At 41.5% G+C, this 21,962-nt stretch overlaps 1 protein-coding gene across 2 annotated transcripts in view; it reads left to right on the top strand.

Annotated features, from left to right (window-relative positions):
• onecut2 (one cut homeobox 2) overlaps window positions 1-21,614 on the top strand; it is a gene marked incomplete at its 5' end in the record, with an annotated part of 57,979 nt that extends 36,365 nt beyond the window's left edge. For both annotated transcript variants that reach the window (XM_080476960.1, XM_080476961.1), the window contains one exon: window positions 20,874-21,614. In XM_080476960.1, the coding sequence (XP_080333086.1) occupies window positions 20,874-21,163 (290 nt within the window). In that variant the 3' untranslated portion in view covers window positions 21,164-21,614. The remainder of the gene's footprint in view (window positions 1-20,873) is intronic.
• Between the last annotated feature and the right edge of the window lie 348 nt (window positions 21,615-21,962).

A 21,962-nucleotide genomic window follows, 5' to 3' on the forward strand; every position in this document is an offset into this window, starting at 1 on the left:
CTTATGTTGCCGAGTGAAAGCTGTCTGTCGGAGTCTGCGGAGTCCTGACAGACATCTGTGGCTTTATTTATATTCAGCTCCATCGATCCCCAAATCTATTTTTCATCTCTCTCTGCGCAGCTCTATCTTTACCTCTCTGTGTCTTCCACTCCGTCTCAATCCCTCGTTCACAGGCTGAGACGGAGGAAAACTTACTGTGGATGTGAGGAGGAATTAGGCCTCTTCAGTGTTCAATGTTATTCAAATGTAACGTGTCATTATTCATAGTTTTATATCAATGTGCTACTTAACCCCTGGTGTGTGCATCTGGTGTGTATAGATGTATTTTCTGTGTAAAAAAAAGATAGAAACATCATCCTGAGGTCATTTGACCCCGTGCAGACCTGTGACTTCATGCAGGGCTGCAGGATGGTTTCCATGATGATATAGTGGTGAGCACTCTCACCTCACAAGAACAATTGGGTGCAATTCTGGCTTTTCAATGTGGAGTTTGCATGTTTTTCCTGGTTACTTTGGTTAGAGTGCATTTATAATTTGCTGCATTGCTCTGGCGTCTGTTTCGTCTGGCGTCTATATATATATATATATATATATATATATATATAGTGTGGTCTTAAACTCCTAAACACAGTACAAAACAATAGATAACTACATTTACATGAATGTAATATAAATATCTTCTACCTTGAATTGATCCATGTTCAGAGAGAAAGCAGTTCAACACTGTGAGTACTAAGTCGCATGTAAACCACATACATAATTCTCCAGTAGTTGATTCTTCTGTTTTCTTCTAAATCTGGATAATGTGGCTGATTGTTTAAAGTTGCTTTCCAGCTCATTCCATAAGTATGGGCCTCTATGGCATATACTAAAACCAGTACATTTTAGTTTCCTAAGTTTCCCTTTAAGAAGCAGTTTATTCCTGGTGTCATGTTGGTGAGAAGGTGAGTTTAATGGAATGAGTTCACACAATCTAGTGTTTGACCTGTTAACAACATTATACATAATACATGCATTGTGATACAGAGTCACTTCAGGAAGCTTTAGGAGACCATAGTTATGGAAGAGAGCGTTTGTTGGAGAGTTTGGCGTCGACCGTGAAAGGACTCTTATAGCTTTCTTTTGTAGTGTCAGAAGTTTTGTGGTGTAAGTAGAGCATGTGTTATTCCAAAGTTACAATAATTCAAGTGCGGCTCAAGCAGAGATCTGTACAGTGATAAGAGTGCATCTATTGGGACCAACTGTCTCATTTTAAATAATAGCCCGACTATTTTAGACATTTTTTGATCTTGCTTTTTTACGCTTTTTAAAATGTATGAATTCATCTATATAGATTCCTAAAAACGTTTATGGAATCAACTTTTTTAATATCCATACCATTTCTTTTTATATTCATGACAATATCACTCTATTCTTGACTGTTTAGGTGGAAAACAATATAAAAGGTCTTCCTAATATTTAATGATAATTTATTACATTTAAACCAAGTATTTACCTTATCAAGTTGCTCATTCAGGAGCTTTTCAAGCTGATCCATGTGCTTGTGTGACATAAACAGATTTGTGTCATCTGCACAGATTATTTTATGAATATCACTAGAGCGATGTACAAAGTCATTTACATGAACAATCAACAAGAGAGGTCCCAGAATAGATTCCTGGAGAACACCAAATTTATTTATTTTTTTCGTTTCAAAATTGACACCATTTATATTTACATATTGCTGTCTGCCATAAACATAGTCCCTGAACTGAGAGTGACCCCACCCCCCCCCCAGCTTGCCAAGTAGGATTTGGAAGTCGATCGTATTGAATCCCTTGGAAAGGTCGCAAAAGACTCCATTTCCAAATTCTCCTCTTTTAAATGCATCATTTATTTTCTCAACAAGATCTAAAATGGCCACAGTTGTGCTACTGTTTTTCCTTAAGCCATATTGTGACGATAACGGCATGTTGTGTTTATGTAAGTAATCCTCTAGTCTTGTGTAAACAACTCTTTCTGGTGTTTTTGACATGGTGAGCAGAATCAGTGGAACCTCAGTTTATGATCCCAGCAAAGCTTTCCCGTCCCGCTCCTCGTTCATCAGCTCCCGTTGTTTAGTTCGAATGTCAAACGCTACAACTGTTCTAATCTTTTTTTTAATGACCTTTTCTTGAACAGCCTACCTTAAATCATTCCTTCAATCGCTTTGTTTTTCTCGCTTGGTGAAATAAGGCTCTCCTAGAGGAGGCTCAGAGCATCACAGCTCTCTCAGAACGGTATATTGTCTTAACCACTCTGTCATTGTCAGTTTATTTTTTAAGACAGGTTTATTACCATGTCGTGAATAACTCCCTGGTTCATCCATACGTTGCTTTAGTAGTTTTGGTGTCTGTCAGCATCAGGACTGACGTCCGCCGCTGTGGAGGCTGGAGCTGTCACAGAGGAGCTGCCAGCCTGTGATCTATCTCTGTGGTGGAGACGAAAACAGTCTGTAATGACTCCGCTGAGCTCCTCTCTCTCCGTCTGCGAGATGAAACCGGAGCTCGCTGGCTCCCTCACTTCCTCTGTTTCAACTTCAACTCTTCAATAAACTTTAGCTCCACAGCCCAGTTCCTCTATTAAATGCAGCAACAAAGACTTTATATGAAAACCTCAACCAACTATTTTCAATCATTTATGAAGAAATTTTTCGCAACATACTGAGATTGTGTTTTTCTTTAACCGAGTTCAGAATGGCAGCAAATATTGTACAGCAAAATCACCAATGGACCTTTATTACAGCCATGAGGAACACCACAACCAAATTACTTAAAGAAATATCCAAACTGTCACTTTCTTTCATGAGGCTTTTAACACATCAGGTAGGCGTGTGCCATATCTTTATGGATTCTTTATTTTTATTGGTTTATTGACCAACGACCATGTGGATGAAATCTGGGATTCATATATGCAATATGTGTTTGCCAAGAAAAATCCTGTGCTGAGAGTCTCTGCTGTGTTGTGACGTCATATACAAGCGTTGAAGCACATTGGACAATCAGCCTGATTGTGGCCTCGTTGCAGAGATGGTTTATGGTCAGTTCAGGGTCATTTGTATTGTTGATAAGCTCAGCAAGTATTTAGTCAAACGTAAAGACATAATAATACTAATTATAGCTGCAAGCAGCTTTGAACCGGTCCTCGCACACCCACGCATGTCAGAATGTGCCGCATGTCGAGGTTCTGTGCATATCACCCCACTTCCTCTTACCAGCAGGGGGTGCTTTGGCCGATCGATGTAACCGTCCTCAGGCTGTGATCAGACGTGGACTCTCATGCAATGTGTAAAGTTTCAGCCAATTCGGAGCACGTGCGCCTCACTTCCTGTTTCCAGCAGGTGGTGCTGTGGCAATACTTCATGGCATATATTAAAGCTTGCCGGGTGAGCAAGTCCACCCCCTCGAGCGGAGCTTCGCAACAGCTCGCCACAGCTAGCCACGGCTCACCCACACACACACAGCCAGCCGGCTCGCCACGGACCTTCCATCCACACGAACGGTCAATCCTGTTCACCATCCAGAACGAGCTGCTGCTGGCGAGCGACGACACAACGCTGCAGTCGTCCCACCGGGAAATGTTAGACAAAATGATGCAACATGGCAGCGCCCTAGTTTTGGCGCGGAATAAGGTTAATAGTTGTGTTGAGGACCGGACTCTGAATGAATGTGTCGCGTTTGAGTGCGACCACGTTCAAGCTGTTTATACTGCACTTTGTGTTTCATGGCCAACGTCAAACTTTGTGGCGTGGTTGTGGCCACGCCCTCATACTTTTGCGAGAGATGTTGATTTTCTGTCAAAAGAGCCCGAGTTGAGGTACATGGGAGTTACTCCTTTGGACCAGTTCACTCTCGAAAATGTATACATTTTGGGGGGAAAATGAATCAAAAACCACCTTATTCCTCAAAATATCCGACATCCTGTTGAGTTTTCAGGATGGCAGTAAAAGTCTTTTGTGCATCTTGGGGAGTTGCATATGTGTGTCTTTTTTTTTTTTAGCTCTCTGTGTAACGGGATTCCGGGGCTACCTGTTTGTAATTTTGCAGGTGGCGCTGTTGAGCCATTTGCAAGTCACTTGTGTATATACATATACATAATAATAATAATAATAATAATAATAATAATAATAATAATAATAATAATTAATAATTTCCACAGTTTCCCTAAATAAGAGTATTTTCATAATAAAACCTTTTTTGTCATACTGCCGTCATTCGCTTGTAAACAACAATGAAAATAAGAGTGAAATTAAGTTGTGATTCTCGATCGCCGCCAACCGAGCGTTTTCAACCGCTCCCATCCAGGCATCAAAACACAGCTATGGACGCATCGCAAAGCAAAGAGAGAGAAATATTTTCTGGCATTACAGACTGTCCAGTGGTGGTTGAAGACATTTTTAAAGAAGAAGAGCATGAGAGTGTCTGTGGGAACGTTGCAGGTCAGACCAAACAGATTTTGTGGGGATTGCTTATCAACAGCCCAAAATTCTCAAAAGGGTAAAAGTGTCAACCTTCCAGTGTGCATCCGATGACGGCAATTGTGCCTTTTTACTGTTATTATTTACGGTGGAAATAATCAAATTAACATGGAATTGGGTGTGATAAGGTTCTTGAAGAACAGTGTTCACAAAGTGCTTGACAGTAAAGTGAGAAAGTAAACAACTTAAAGTAGAGCAAAGCAAGAAAAAAACAAAAAGGGATTTCTCCTGAAGCAGATTGCTGGAGCTCTCCACTAACCCCCTGCCGGGTTTTTTTTATTGTCTTTTTTTCTCTTTCAGCTTTCAAAGATTTTTTTCTCTCTTCTGCTGTTCATCTTTGGCACTCGCTTTCCATTTTCATGTTCATCTGCCCCTTTCGTCTTTCTGTATCCATGTCTTCACCTTGAATGGCAACGTTAAGATCACCTTGATGTCTCTATTGACGTTTCAGCGTGCTCGACTCTGAAAGCCTCCATATAATACGTTGATGAGTTTGCTGTGTTATCAGTTCTTGAGGCCCGGTACTCAACTCAAGCTTGCAATTCAAGTGAACTGAAAAACAGGTTTTAAAGTGGAATTATGCCTCTCAGATGTCATATTGGATGACTTGACCTCTTGGTCAGATGTGATCGTGAACAGTAGTGAATTTTAAACTGTTCAGCACAGATGCGGGTGATATATGCACACGATGTTTGTTCCAGGCACATTAAGTAGGGAATGTCTTTAAACATGTAAAAAAAAGATTGATGGTAGGATGGGTCTAATAAAAGTTGGACCTAACCCTAACCCTAACCCTATTTCCATGATGAATCAATAAAACTTCAGTTTTTCATATGAAAGGGTTCTCAGTGATGTTGAATCATCTCTTATGCCATATTCAAGGGTACCCCGAACCCACACTTTTGTTACCATGCACTAACGTAAAATGAGCATGAATGTTCTATCATTTTGGGTTTTAGTAGGCCTACCAATGCTAAATAGGATTTTATCATTTTGATGTGTTGTAGACGAGACCCATCCTAGCATAAAGCCACCATAAAACACGAACAAACACAATTTTGCAACTTTGTGGGGTAGGGATACTTTGGCTTTATATTGGTCCATCAATAAACACCACTGCCCATAACGTTTGTTACTGTTTGGATTTAATTGAATTTCAGTCTTTTTTCCATATTCGTGCAAAAACTAATATTTTGCTGCATTAGCCCTCCACACCCCTACAGTGCTGCCATCTTCATGCATCTTAATATTAAAACAACTTCCAAAATGAAGGTGTGGCATAGTATTTGCAATACTCTGCCCCTCTCAAGAATCTAAGAGCATTCAGGTAACTGTGATAGTTTGCTAGATATATTGCCATGTGGGCATCTACATCTAGGTCTAATGAAGCCATGTGCTATGGGAAACAAAATCCAAAACAATCGTCAAGCTTTACTGTTTTAGAAGCATAATCCTTTTAAAAAACAAGCCTGAGCATTAAAGCACCCATTAAATAAGCCATATTGACATAAACATTTTAATCTCTACAATGTAATACTCGCAACTGGTTTGTCTTGAACGGCTGAAATGTCTCACCTGTTTACTAATAATGGTAAGACTATATGTAAAAATTGAATAGGGACCTAATCCTTCATTTGGTGTTTTTCTCAGACCCAACTATAATATTTTCAGAGTAGAATATGAGCTCAACAAGCAAAGAAACCTGTCTTTTATGCAGACAGGATTTGGATTGAGGAGACCGTGGTGGTTCGATAAAAAGGTGCTGAAGGTATCAACCACGCAAGGATCTAAAGAGGTGTCAGAGTCATGGTCGAAGCCGGAACTCGTGTTCACAAAACATGCCGGATTGACCACATAAACAAAAAGGACCCAACAAGGAGGATTCTACTCGCCCAGTAAAAAGGAGTGCTCCTGTTTCTCTGGGACCATATTTTTGGGCGGAACTGATGCAATAAAATTAGACCCTAAACTAAAAAGTCTTAAAAGAATTTGCCATGTGACGATCGAGGCATTGATCAACTATATTGGTTCAATACAAAACGAGGGGATAAGTGGGCCTTTGCTGTTCAATCCAGATTTAATATTTTTGGTGGTGATCTTCATGCGGCAGACTGTGTTCACCGCCAGCCATGTGATGTCAACTTTCGTACAATGCGGGGCATCCCAAGACAGTTCACGTCAGTTGAATCCGCCAAACGACGAAAAAGCTGTAGACCAAAGGACAGTGATCAGGATGAGGCATTGGAATGGGTTTGTGTATTCCTGGAGGGAAATGATGAGGAACAGCTCACGATATCGGACCTTGTTGCTAAAATGGGGTGAAAACTTGTGAGATAGTAAATCCAAGGGGTATGGAACTCAGTCCCTCTCAGAAATGCTGATAAGTCGATATAAAAACTGGGTAAAAATTGAAGTTTTATTGATTTATCATGGAAATTAACTGAGTTATTGCTTTCTGTAGAGTTCATATGGAAAATGACTTGTAAAACGGCAAAAATCCGCTTTAAAATTGGACACTTTTCCATACTCCAATTTTGCCCAAGTTTTAATATGTTGTAGACTAGACCTATCCTAACGTGAAACCACTAAAAGACTAAATTTAGCTTTTTCTTTTTGAGGTAGTGGTACATTGGTGTTATATTGACCCATCAACTGATCACAAAACAAGTTAACACCAGTTGCTTCCACACAGCATGAGCAGTTCAGAGTGAACTGTGTTGGTTTCAAACCAGCAAACGTCTTAAGCCTTCCTAATTAACCTATATTTACTTTTATCATGCGTTAGGCCTTCATTTAAGACAGTTTGCCACCGTTAAATAAATAAACTTAAATTGGAATCATAAGTGAACATTTATGCTGATTAAGCGCTCTTTGGAGTCAGGAGCAGTGTTGGGCAAGTTACTTCCAAAATCTAATGTATTATATATTATTAGTTCCTGTCATTTGAAAGTAATTTGTCACATTGCAATATTACTGTCTCTGAATTACAATGTGTTACACTACTTCTGCATTACTTTTGATTATTTTAAGCAAAATAACCACAGGAAGATGACTAGGCATTCTAAATTGCTGAAATGTAGTTTATTGCAGCTGATTCTACATTCAGTGGAGGATAATGTAGCATAAGCCTTCATAATAGAAACAATAAAGGCTCATCAGTAACAATGACCGTCAGAATTATAGAAGCAGACAAAGGATAAGAGTCGGGTAAGTTATGACAGAGATGCTGTAAATATCTAACGTCTCGGCTGATTCATATGAAACCCAACAGAGCGACAGTCACTATAATGTAACCGATCACCTGATGACATGACGAGACACACAATCTCTCCAGCTATTTCTTTCTATTCTTTTATCCTCTTTTAATTCAAGCTCACAGCATCAAGAGGACATGCACTGAATGGACATAACTGATGATTTATCAAGGATCTGAAAAGGCTTTTAGAGGACTAGACCAGCCATTTTTACTGGGTATTATATAAAATATAGTATCACTTACATCAAGATAAGTGTCACCAAAACAGGTTCAATCATTTAATCATTAAACGTCACACACAAGCGCACACACTAAATATTGTACAACACGTTACATGGCAAACAAATTACACAAATAAAATAGGGTCCAGAGTTCCACAGTGCAGCGGTTTGATCAAATACTTGGTCCTGTCTAGTATTGAAACCTAGAATCTTCACACACAGAGAGAAGCCGATCTCACCAATACACCAATAAACTGCTCAGACTGACACCTGAACAGTGGCGGGCTGTCAGGGCCTGTAAAGGCCTTCTCTGAAGGCCCAAGAAAAATATCTGAATCACACAATACTTATTAAATAATTCACGATGGTCTGTTTGGTTCCTTCCATGGCTTCTCCCCAGGTTGTGCTGCTTCCAGTCTCGTTCTGAAGGCCTCTGTATCATAAAAAAAGTGTCGGTCATGCTGTTGCTTCAACCCATCAGATTTTCATTTGGCGACTCAGCGCCTTCTCGCTGGCCTAGGGTAACGTCAGCGTATTCACGTCGTCCGATTGGCTCGTGAGAGCGTTTACTCGCCAGAGCTAGCTGACTGTATCTGTCGCGAGCTGCAGGAGTAAAATTATAGTTGTGTTGATTTAATGGCGGTTTTGTCAACCTCCAAGGAGGTTGAAGGAGAAGAGAAAAAGATTTGATTGCAGATTTATTGTAAAGACCATTGTCAAAACTGGCTTTTCAAGAGGTCATTGAACGCAACACAGCAGTCTGAGCGCAAAGAGGTCCGGTGCAAGTTACTTGAGCGCACTACAACTGACTCTATGGCAGGATTGTGGACTATATTATTTGCCAGACATAGACCAGATTTCACCCTCCTCGACCCCCAGAAGTGTCGGGAATAGCAGCAGCTTTTTTATGCAGCCGCAGCAGTAGGACATGTGCACCCCAGCTTTGATTCATCAGTTAAAGTATGTATTCTGGCTACACGAGTGTCTATCCGGGATGCAACGGCTCTTTACACTGCATTTATGCATCGTATCATGGTTTTTGTAGCCATAAAAAAATAATCGGGGGTGGATTGATTCAGACCAAACATTAGTGAAGGCCTCGGCCTGAGATGCACCGCCCACCGATGCACCTGAAGTACTGACAAATGGAGGAAATACCAAAAGGTCACCTTCTTACAGGGTGTTAATTGATTAATTTTATCCAGAAGGTTTAAATGGTGAAAAGGTGTTCTTTGTCAAACCAGTTTGTCGTCTGATCAGCAGGATCACTTGCATGGTTAAGCAGAGTTTCATTGGAGTGAAGCTTTTTAATTCTATTACCTATAAAAATCCATGCGTTTTGTTTTTTTATTGCACTCTATTATCCCCTGCAGGGGAAATCCCTTCCCCAGTTGACCCATCAGTAGCAGCCACACAGGGCAGCGCTCAGGGACAGCTGGTGGGGGGCCGAGAGTCTTGCTCAGGAACTCCCCAGTGCATGTTTTTGGGAGTGAAATGATGAAAAGGCGTTTTTATATCAAACCAAGTGTTGCCGTCTGATCAGCAGGAGACCAGCGAAGCTGCAGTGATGTTGGTGTGACTGCAGTGAACACCAGTGACGCTAATAGATATTTTTGTGGAATCTGTCTTCACTGTTGCAGCAGTAATTTGCAGACGCTCCCTGCACGCTGGTTGTACAGCCGGCTGCTCACCAAGATCCCTGTTATTTCTGCTGCTGCTTTTGATAAAAAAAATAGCTTGAGCATATTGTCCACCTCACACTGATGGGAAAGAGGCATCGTTTTTGTGTTTGATCACATTTTGTGAAACAGTTATTGATGCCGGAAGTCCGAATCTTTCCAACTTCACCGAAGTGTGTTTTGTGAAGTAGGTTTCCTCTGTATCGCACACAGATTGATGATGTTTTATGGTTGTTTTATTTCACTCGGTGTTCTACTGAATGATGTGAAGGACTTGAGGATTTGGTGAAAGTGAAGGTGATGCTTGCTTCTGAAACATTTCACTGTATATATATATATATATATATATATACTATAGTTAATGAAGAGAGAAGATGGAGCCTCTCCTCTCTCCTCCTGTATGCTTTACTCACAAGTGTGTGAATTGACCTGGGTATGACGTGTTCGTAGCTCTGAATGATAATCTCAATCCTGCACTAACTAATACTTCAAAGTAACTCTCCTGTCAACTGGAACTAATTACCCATTTTCAATAACACAACTTGAGTTACAATCTTTAATGTTGCCTGGTTTCTGTTTTTGCGTGTGCTGTGTAAGCGTGTAACTGGATACTTAATGCCGTCCCGGGGCAGAAAGCTATATATTTACGATGAGTCAGGCCTGTGATTGGTCTCCCAGGCCCTGTGCACACCAGCCAAAACAATCTTTTTTCTCCCATGTCATTCTTTAAAAGTTTCCCATCCACATGACATCGGTCCAGGTCATCAGTGCATCCACACAACACCATGAAAATGAGTCAAAACGATGCAGTACATATACCTGGCCTATAGGTGTCACTGTAACGATGCCACAGAAGTACACCAAAAATGGAGAAGACGATACTGAGCATGCAAAAATGAAAAAGACACGGCGATGACGTCATCGTTTTCAGCAAGTGTGCGTCTGGCCCAGGGGTGTCCAAGCTCGGTCGTGGAGGGCGAGCGTCCTGCAGGGTTTAGCTCCTCCCAGTTGCAGCACACCTGATTGCAGTGAGCGTGATTTTTCACAACCTTGGTGATGACATCAGCATTAGATTCAGGTATGCTGAAGCAGAGAGAGAACTAAAACATGCAGGACACCGGCCCTCCAGGACCGAGTTTTGACACCAATGGTCCAGCCCATCCACGCGTCAACACCAAGGCAGCGTTTTCAAATTCCTCCACTCTGGAGCCCATTTTCAAAACGTCATTTTCAAGCTCATAAAACGCCGCACCATGTGGCTGACCGGCCAAACACCATTTGGTTACATGAAACGGCGTTGTCATGCGGACAGGGACTGAGAGTCCGAGTGTTGTTACCGATTTCCTTTTTGTCACAAAGCTTCTGCCTCGTTGTGTCGTCTTATCTGCTAAAACCAAAAGGACACAAGTTTGCTAAACTCGTGACTTTTAAGAATATGAAAGTAAATTTTGACTCTTTCTATTTAAGTCAAAAAGAAGATATTTGATACCCTTATCTGCAACAAATTGATTTCATTCAGAAATACGGAGAGTTGAGCCCTAATTCAAGTTGTCACCGGTGTTTACAGTCATAAAATGTTTCTTAGTAGATTTTAAATTGACATAACTATATTTTAGGCACAGTGAGCCTACATCCACCCATTAAAAATCTGTTCCTGGTTTTGTCTAAGGCCCTGTCGACATTAAAGCATTTCTAATGTTATTTGAATGTTATATGAGCAATCAAAGAAACGTGTACTGTTACGGTGGGTTGCTCTGGTGGAATGGGGCAGCGGCATGGATACCGTCGACAAACTAACAGTCCACCGCAAGACAAGCAGAGAGAAAAGTGGAATTAAACAAACATTTTCACTGGTAAATTTAGAGACATGGAGCACCGCAGAGCGATGTGATATAGTTTGATTATACCTTCAGCTACTTGTTGATTACAAGTGTTGATGCTCACGTCCCGCGCTGGTGAGCGGCTGCGTTTTCTGATCATCTGTCGTCCAGTTAGAGACACTTTTAACAACGCCAAGGCTGGGAGCCCTGATGAGAGGCAGAGGAACACCGCCTCATCGATTACCATCGATTTCCATCGAATCAGCGGTTACCTTTCAAGAAAACCCCACCGCTCACCCCCTCCACCCTTCCACCCACCCTTCTCAAATCAGTAAACCCCCTATTGAATAATATAACTGTGCGTTGGATCTTCACTGTAACCTCACTCAGAGGGGGGGAGGGGAGTGGAAAGGCCTGATTGAATCACTCACCCGTGTTCCCTCTCCAATGACTGCAGACGCCTGGCTTGTGCGTGCGTGTGTGTGTGTGCGTGCGTGCGTGCGTGCGTGCGTGCGTGCGTGCGTGCGTGCGTGCGTGCGTGCGTGCGTGCGTGCGTGCGTGCGTGTGTGTGTGTGTGTGTGTGTTTGCGTGTGTGTGTGTGTGTTTGTGTATGTGCGTGCGTGCTGGACAATTGTGAACGCTAGATGTGTGTGGACTTTTCGCCCGGTGTGCGGAGCTCGTGGAGGGTGATGTCCTGCTGAGCTGCTCACCGAGCTGCAGGAAACACAATCTTATCCAATGAAAAATCTATTATAAATCTATTATAATCTATTATAAAGAAAATAGTGTTGAATGAATTTTTGATAATATACACCGAATTAACCAACTCAGGCATGAAACTGAGCGTCAAGCAGAGTGCTTCCTTCACAGCAGATGGAGGAACAGCACACACTTGAGAATTTGAGCATGTTGAAATACCATTTTCCTTGAATTGAAATTTGTCCAATAATGGCATTGTAGAAAAGATTTGTTGTTTAAAAATCTGAAATATTGAAATCTTGATGCATTTTGGGTAGGGATGGGTACCGAATTCTGTACTTTTATAGGCACCGACTGAATCCCATTGGTACTACCGAGTCCAGATTCACGTAAAATCAAATGGAACTATGTTTCAGTACCTAAACGCATCCTTGTGACTGTGAGGGAGTGGAAGAGCAGCCGATTTTCTGAGCTGCACTTGAACGCAGCATTACAGGCACACGGGCATAATGACGTCAGTGGCTGCGGGTTCAGACAACGGAGGCAGCATGGCTGATAGAAAACACTCAAAAGTACAACCCCACTTTTCAAAATGCGATGCATCTTACGCTCGCAGCAATATTTGTGATGTGAACTGCAAGGCCAGAGGCGGAAATACTTCTAATCTGAGGAAGCTCCTGGTTCAGCACAAGTTTTTTCTCATGACTGAAGAGTGCACATATTGACATCTACCATCACAGATCTAAAGCTCTACCATCACAAATCTACCATCACAATGTTTCCAGAGGGGAAAGGAAAGGAATAGGAATATGTGGCTCTGGGTATTAATGTGTGTATTATTAAGGAAAAACGCTGCTTAGTTGTAATTAAGGGTTTTCATGTTGAAGAAATTTTTGAAACAACTGCGATGTTACAATACAAGCAGTTGGGTGTAGTTTTGATAGATTTGTTAAAGTTTATATATTGCGAAATAAATATGTTAAATTGGAAAATTTGGGAATTGTATTATTAAACAACTGAACATTTATTACCACATAAACACACACAAAAGTACCAAACATTAGTACAAATTTCCAGGTACCGGGTATCGAATGTGAACGGCACCCATTCCTAATTCTCGGTCATTTTAGAGAAAGTGAGCAGATTTAGGGGAAAGGAATTACATTTATTTTATTTTTATTGCTTTGAAATGTCAAAAACGGATCCATTTTGACCCAAAATGTACTGTCCATGTCCACTCATGTCTCAGTTCCATACAGTTTTATCCAATTCAGGGTCTTTGCATGCTGGATCCAATCCCAGATAACGAAAAACCAATGCAGGTTCCACCTGGGCAGGAGCGCACCACACACACAAGACAAACACACACATAGGACAAACACACACATAGGGCTTTTCCACCAACAAGAACCAGCAGCTGGTTCAGGGCCAGTTCTTAAATGAGCACCGCCAAAGAACCGGTTCTTTTTCCACCGTTAACGGAGCCAAGTGAGATCCACGTCACTGCGTCACTCCAAAACGTGATACGTCACTGATTTCACCAATTTGGCGCTGACAGCGCTCGTACAGGAACCAGGAGACGGACTGTATTCATGGGTTTAGTCCGGGTCGCTTCATCTAGTCTGTCCTGAACCTCGGATGCAGACCGAAGAGCCAGAAAACATTGAGTCTCCTTGTCGCTCTATTGGTGTTTTTTCACGTCCGTCTTGTTTTAGTCCGGAGCCCCGGAGTGGCCAGAGAGAAAAATAAATATCACGTGAATGAGGTTGGGGCTTATTTTTCAACATTTAGGCATTACATTGTGAAATTCTGCTCCTTTCACTTTATTTCTGGACGTGTCTGAATCAAATGCTTCAACATGGAAGAATGGAGGTGTAGAATAATAGAACGCAGCTCAAAAAGCTGTTTCCATGGTAACCTACGTAAACACACACTGATTAAAGTTCTCTTTCAGATGAAGCCATTAAAAGGCTCATTTTATGGCTAAAAAAATCCAAGCTTTCATTTACAGTAGTATGTAGTTTGTTTTGTAGTTGCTGATGAACCAAAAGTATTGCTTTATTATAAAGAGGTTCTGTGGGTTAGAAAATAATATTGGAGCGTCTCGTAGCCCCACACAGCCTCACGTAGACCTCAGCCTGCGGTCAGAACGCGAAACAAGACCTGGACGTGACGTTAGTTATAATGATGTCGCCATGAAAAGCCTGAAGAAAGCCACAATGGAAAACTGCTTCTAAATGATATATCCGACACATCTGACAGGGCAGTGCTGGAGCGCTGGATCTCTGCAGCTCGAGAACCGCGGCTCAGCGATCGCGGATTAAATGATCTCGTTCCCTCCTATTATTAACTTGAGGGAGCGACTTATTATATCATTCCCACACATTATTATAATTTTTTTTCTCTATAACCACTCTGGGGCTTCGCGTTCTCTGTAGATTTCAGGAAGCTGGTTCAGCTTAGCACCAGTTTAGACCCTGATTGGTCGGGGCTTTGGTGGTGGAAAGACAAAGAACTGGTGCCAAATCTGGCCCCGGCTCCGAACTAGAACCTGGTTCTTTCCGGTGGAAAAGCCCCTACAGAGACCCACACACTCATACTGACATTAGTCAACCTCACAAGAAAGAGAGTTAAACTGAAAATTCGCTCATTCTGTCACAGAAAACTGGAGTTTAACTTGGGTTTGTTCCTTCTGGCTTGTTAAAAGGCTTTTAGTTTAGAGTTAGTTGTTTTTAACCCTCTACAGGACATTAACGTGTAAATTACTCATTTTAACCTCGAACATCACTTTGAATTCACCTCACTCTCAATATTATTGCATAAATGAATTAAATCTTTATTATTGTTGTTGACTCTGAGTCACGTGGATAGATTAGCCGTATTGCTCCCGTTCAAATTAAAATGTCTTTACTTATTATATATATCTTCTACAACTTTTCTGGACATTCCAGTTTACATTGTTAGCTACACTAACACTATTTCATAAGCCACATTCAATAGTGTCAAATCTGATTAATTAAATAGCATTTAACTTCAAATAATTCATTCACATTGAGCATAATGCTCATTATACAGGATTGTAAACATATTTCATTGACTTTCATTATCAAGCAAATCTGTAAAAACTGTTAAATGTCAAACTGTCTTTTCAGACAATATTCAGACGTTTACATGTTAAGGAAAAGGAGAGTAATACGTGTGTATTGGTAACGTCTTCGTCTGCAAACTTGCAAATTATTAAAGCTTTTTTTCAGATTTCAGAGCAGCAAACACAATAGCTTCTTTTATTTCACACACTTGGTTCACGGCGGCTACTGGTTCTGCTGTGTATTTCTATTTTTATTGTCAAATTATGTTGATTTATTATATTTATGGGAGCATTAGTGAGTTTCACATTTCAATTCGAACTCCAGCCGGTGAAAAGATGTGAGAGTGCATCTCTCCGAGGCTGCTGCTTCACATCGGCGGTCTTAAAGCCTCGTATGCTAAGTGCACGAGGTCCAGCAGTGTGATAGATGTATCTGTGAAAATAGCACTGGTAATAAGAGCATTAACTCACTGCAGAAGCAGCGCACTGTTGATATATTGCTGTAAATGTTGCTTGTATTGTATGTGTCTTATAAGCACTTTGTCTCCTGGAACAGTTTGAGGAAACAAGATGAAGCTATCTGAGTTTGTAGGTGATTTATGAGTATTTAAAAGAGCTTTGTATTCTGGTTATTAGTCGAATGTTTCATCACAGTGATGGTCCAGTAAATAACTACAGCCAAAGTCCAGATGAAGCAAGTGTGACCCATCCAAACCTTTCTGTGCATGAGATCGATACCAAATGGCCAATAAGTCTCATATCGATACTTACATTGTAATTACTAATTTTAGAATTACTTATTTCGATGAAAACTTAAGAACTTTATTCAACAGATTTTTTTTTTTAAACGCATAAAGATGCCAGAGAAATGTTTAAGTTCAAATATTGTTAATAATTGACAATATCAGTTGACTAAAAATGTAAATGAAGGGATGTAAAAGAAATCTGAAATAATTTCTATTAAAGATACCGGACCTATATGAAGGCCTCTGAGCACACACACTGTTACTGGCTGAATTATAGTATTTGTTTTCACAGAAATTAACAATTTCACGCAATTAAAATTTGCTTTTTGATAACATTTGTTTACAGATGGTACAACGAATATACATTTTGTGTTTCATGCATGTTAATCAGCTTGAAAAAGAAAAATATGCAAACCGTTTGTCTTAATGTCTTTTAAATAGATCTCATTTTAAATACTTTCTTACTCCTACGCTCAGACATTTGTTTTTTGGATCAGGTTAGTGTCGGCAATATCAACTAGAATTTCACTTGGTATCAGACCAGAAAGGAAATCAAGATGTCTGACTTTGATCGTCTTCATATTCTAATCCGATCTGACATAATCTGAGTTCAACCTGTGAGCTTTTGTTTTCTTTCTGTTTGTCACTAATGTGTAGACATTTGTATGTCTTTCTGAGAGCACAAGATATCACTGTATGACCACAGAATGCTGCTATTTATTATTATTGCGTACACAATTCTGATATGAGAACTGAAACACGATCAGTAGTAGTAGACGTATTTACATATTTGTGAATCTGAGTGTATGTGCACCTCACATTAACGTTTAGGTTGAGGTTAAGATTTTATTTATAGTTTCATAAATATCTGAGAAACAGTTTGTGATTGTAATTTAAAAAGAAGTGAAATGTAATAGAAGCGCCTTGCACGGCTGCAGCATCCTATGGTGTGTGAATGTGTGTGTGAATGGGTGAATGTGATGAATCATGTAAAGCGCTTTGGGGCTGCGCTACAGTGAAAAGGTGGTATACTGTATAAGTGAAGTCCATTTACTATAGAAGCTAAACCCTGTGTCCTGAACCATAGTGAAAATCGTGAGGCAAGGGGTGTGTGTGTGCGCGTGTGTGTGTGTGTGTGTGTGTGTGTGTGTGTGTGTGTGTGTGTGTGTGTGTGTGTGTGTGTGTGTGTGTGTGTGTGTGTGTGTGTGTGTGTGTGTCCTATCCAGACATCAACAATGCCACCTGTCAGTCATGAGCTGTAATTACATCCACACCACACTGCACTCCTTCACCTGGAGAACAAAGGAGGAGCACTCCCCTCCAACAAAACCCTCGCCTATGATTGATCTCAGTATTCATTTCCAAAATGTTGACACACGTTTGGATGACTGTATTAATTCATGTTTTTCATTGAAGAATAGAATGTTCTTTGCTGTGAAAATGTTGATTTTGTTATAAGTATTGACAGTCATGCCTGTTCCCCTTCCAATTTCATTACGTGTGAATGTGACGTACAAAGGTCCCGGGACCGAGCTATAGGAAGCCTGCAGGTAACAAATGAGCATCTAATATTCAATTAAAACTAATAAGAGGATAATAGAAACACACAGTTCAGAGTCTACAGGTGCTCAGTTTAGGGCCGCAAATAGAAGCAATGTGTCAACTATAGGGGGAATGAACAAGTACATGTAGTAAAGTTTGGAGTGAGGTGAGTCAGATACAGGTACAGGTACAGGTACAGGTACAGGTACAGGTACAGGTACAGGTGGAACCCATCACCAATGAAAAGAAGCTTTTACCTTAAAAAAAACAAAACAAGAAAGGATAAAGGACGCATCAGCAAAAATATCAGGGAGAAAAGGAAATATATTACTGCTGTTAAGAAGCAAACTCTACTTGTCACAAGGTAGTATTTATTAGTCCAGGGTGCATTAGAATGCAGCACTAAGTTGATTTTGGTCGGCTGTGTTCTTATCATGAAGCAGGTGGTGAAAACAAAAGCTACAGTCTTTCATTAGCTTGTGCTGGCAGGTGGCTAAACACTGCAATAAGAGGACACTGGAGCAGGGTGTGTGTGTGTGTGTGTGTGTGTGTGTGTGTGTGTGTGTGTGTGTGTGTGTGTGTGTGTGTGTGTGTGTGTGTGTGTGTGTGTGTGTGTGTGTGTGTGTGTGTGTGTGTGTGTGTGTGTGTGTGTGTGTGTGTGTGTGTGTGTGTGTGTGTGTGTGTGCGTGCGCGCAGCAAGGCTAGTTTCCTCTTACATAATAGTTTTGTGACTGAATTGAGTTCTTAATCTGATTTGTATTGATCAGCCGGCTCTGATTCATGCATACTTAATTCAAGGGGGTAATCAAATCAAACACACACACTCCCCCCCACCCCTAACCTCCCTCCCATTGTGTAACTGAGATATAACAGCAGAGGAGATTCTGTGGTCGTCTACAGCTCTCCGATTGTAGCAGACCCCCATTGCGTCATTATTACACCAATATTAAAAATAACAATACAATGCATCATGAAGAAATAAAGTATATATCTCAGTGGTGGGCCGTGTATTTCATACCTAGGCCTTCAGTAGTCCTCTGTCTGAATCAATTCACCCCTTCATTACTATTGTCTGGCTAATGGTTCTCTGTCTTATTATGCAGAAATGCAGTATAAAAAGCCGTTGCATTGCAAATAGATACATGATGTATAGAATCAGATGCCTCTGGAGAAACGGGGCGCACGCTATGAAGGCTTGGTCGCCACAAGCCAGTGTATGTTCAGGTAAACGGGACAATTTGATCTCTCACTTCCAGGAGAGCTGCAGCTTTGGAGAAACTCTGTTTTCAAGTGAAAAAACTGAAAACTTTCCTTTCATCTTGGGTGTTCCTTTACAAGACAATGCTGCTCTGAGCGACTGAAAATGCAACTTTTTACAAATGTCTCCCAAGGTGGAACTTTTGGAAAACACTCTGACTCTGTCTCCGTGGAAATGGGAGAAGACGTCTTGTAAATTTCTGAAAACGCTCAGGCTTTGTCTCTGTGTAGATTGCGTAAACATTTCTCCTGCCGGTTTGCACCACAGTAGGTAGTTGTTCTGCACGTGTAGACGGACAATAACAACAACGTTTCCTCCAGAGTGTCATCACGCCCGGTCCATATCCGTGTACTCACCATAGCTAATGTTTATAGCGCGTGCATGCAAACAATAGCGCCAACTTGTGGCCTGGCATGCTAACTACATCGTTTTCAAAACATTGCCGTGTGAGCAAATGAAGTTTTCTGAGGCAAAAATGCAAAACGACGTGCTTTCACTCAAAACGTTGTCGTGTAAATGGGGCCTCAGTCCCAGTCAGACTCAAATCAAGCTGATCCGACACATTTTTGGACTCTCTTGAACAACAAATACATCAAGTCCACTGGATCCTGTGTTGTATAGACCGACACAGAGACACATCGGCGTGCGCAAACATGTAAGCTGCAGAATGCAACCGGAGACACCTTGTAGATATTATTACACTCAGAGGGATTCTCAGAGACGTGATCCTTCAAATCAGGACGCTGCTGTTATTGGTTGGAGACAGATGAGGCACCAGGCTGGGGATTATTTGGAGACCACAGAGGTCCGACTTTATTTTCTTCCAATCTCTAGTATTTTTCTCGGATGGGTTCATCATCCTTTTTTAATCTTGTGAGGATTTTCTTGCTTCCACCCGACGATCAAAGCAGAGTGATTAGATGATGATCGAGGGGATGTAGAGCCGTCTCTCCGTGGCATCTTGCCCTGGTTAATTAGTTCACAGCTATCTGATGGTTGATTGACAACCTTCTCGCTGGGAACTGGTAACGGGGGCCAGGATATTTCTTTAGAGAGGTTACTTCAGGGATAGTCTGGATTTTCCATACTACAACAGTGATAAGGGTTTCTGGGGTCCGTTGCCACGGTAACTTGTGTTAACCATCTAACCCCAGGGTCTGGATCACATGTGGCTAGTTAAGTCCCCATTTAGTAGTTTCTATAAATAATCATATTTTACATATTTTACCCCCCCCCCCCTTTTTTTTAAAAGACTCATACTTTCCATTTTAAGATAATGTTAAGTTTTCCAATGGAATAATAATCTGTTCTTCCCTAGTAAGGTATATCGGATTGGTCTGACTTCTCCTTTTTCTGATGACCCTTCTTCATGGTCGTGTGCAGGCAGACTTCTACAAGCCACAATGAAGCCAGCAAACCGATAACCCTCCTCGCAGAATGACTGCACGATGCCAAATATGCGATAATGTTGAGTTTTGTGATGTCACTTGTGAAAGATTACAAAAGAAATAAATATAGGATGTTGATGTGTGTGTGTACTCTGGGGTTTTCGTGCAGCTAATTAACAGTTTTCCTCATCTGCTCTTCAGATTACCATTTTGTGTGGTGCAGTGGTTGACTCCGGCTTTTTGTCCTATTTAGTGCTTTTTTGTCTGACTTTTGGCTTGTTCCAGGTTAAATATAATGTTGAAATAATGAGGTAAAATATGATCTGCTGTCAACACAATCAGCAGGGCTCCATTGCATTACACAGAAACATCCTTTATTGCGGTTCGGTTTAGTGGCACAAGGAATTGACAGTAAATGTGAACTATCATACAGCCTGACTTCCTACCTAACTTCTGTGGGTCTTTGGTGAAGTTATTAAACATATCAGTCTTACATGTCTTTTCTGAGTCGAATAATAAAGGTTTGATTCGTCTTGTTCAGTAAAGACGCTCACAGACAACAGACACACACGTCAGAGTTACACAACCTGAAGATCTGTCAACACGCTTCTGTTTCCTCCAGTAGTTAACTGTTGTTCAAACACCAACACTTCTTTCTTCTCCCCCCCCCCCCCCCTGCAGCGTGCAAACGGAAGGAACAGGACACAGGAAAAGATCGCAACAACACACCAAAGAAGTCACGGCTGGTCTTCACTGACCTGCAGCGGCGCACCCTGCTGGCCATCTTCAAGGAGAACAAGCGGCCGTCCAAGGAGATGCAGCTGACCATCTCGCAGCAGCTGGGCCTGGAACTCAGCACCGTCAGCAACTTCTTCATGAACGCCCGCCGCCGCAGTCTGGACAAATGGACAGACGACGGAGCCAGCCCCGGCGCCCAATCCTCGGCGTCCAGCACTTGTACCAAAGCGTGATCTGAGATGGCGAGAAGCCGAGGAGAGGGAGAGAAGCAACAGGGAGTGGGGTGTCCGGGTGGGGGTGGGGGAGGGGGGGGGCATGGGAAGGGAAAACTGGGGTGGAGGGTGCGGGTCGAGGCTTCGCCCAGTCGAAGCGAGGTGGAAAACCAAAACTTTTTACATTATTTTTGTTTGTCTGTCTTGCTTTCGTCAACGGTGACAAACTGAGAGAGGGGCTGCTCACTGCCACGACCTGTAGCTGAACCGCCTTTAGTGAATCCATCACAAATCCATGAAGAAGCCGAAGGGTGAACTCATCGTCAGAACACACAAACCTCAGTTCTTTTGAATCAAAGACTTTCTCTTCTGATGTCTCCTGTAGGACGATAAGCTGACACACTAGCCCAAATACCAAAGACTAGAAGACAGAGTGTGTTTTCTAATATGCAATATAAGCTAGGACACAACCAAAACAAAAAAAAAAAAACAGAAAAGCTTTATGACTGCAGAATGTGATGGAAGCTCTAGAACGAGAACGTTTTCAGTAGAAAACACTCAAATATTTCTGACAAACAAGCAAACCAAAGACACAAGCAAAGAGGAAGCGTGTGATGACTGAGCATCGGAGAACAGGAGTGCTTGAAGTAACGTAACGACAGAAAAAACTCACTTTGCTACCTTAACTTGAGGAGGCTCTGAGGAAACACCTGACATACAGTACAACAAATATCTATCAGACTTAGCGATCAATATTCAGATCTCAAAAATGAGCCGGATTCGTGAAGAAGCCTGTTTCAGTTCACAATATCTGGGCGTG

Source organism: Lipophrys pholis (assembly GCF_963383615.2).
Source record: "Lipophrys pholis genome assembly, chromosome: 12".
Taxonomy (NCBI): Eukaryota; Metazoa; Chordata; class Actinopteri; order Blenniiformes; family Blenniidae; genus Lipophrys; species Lipophrys pholis.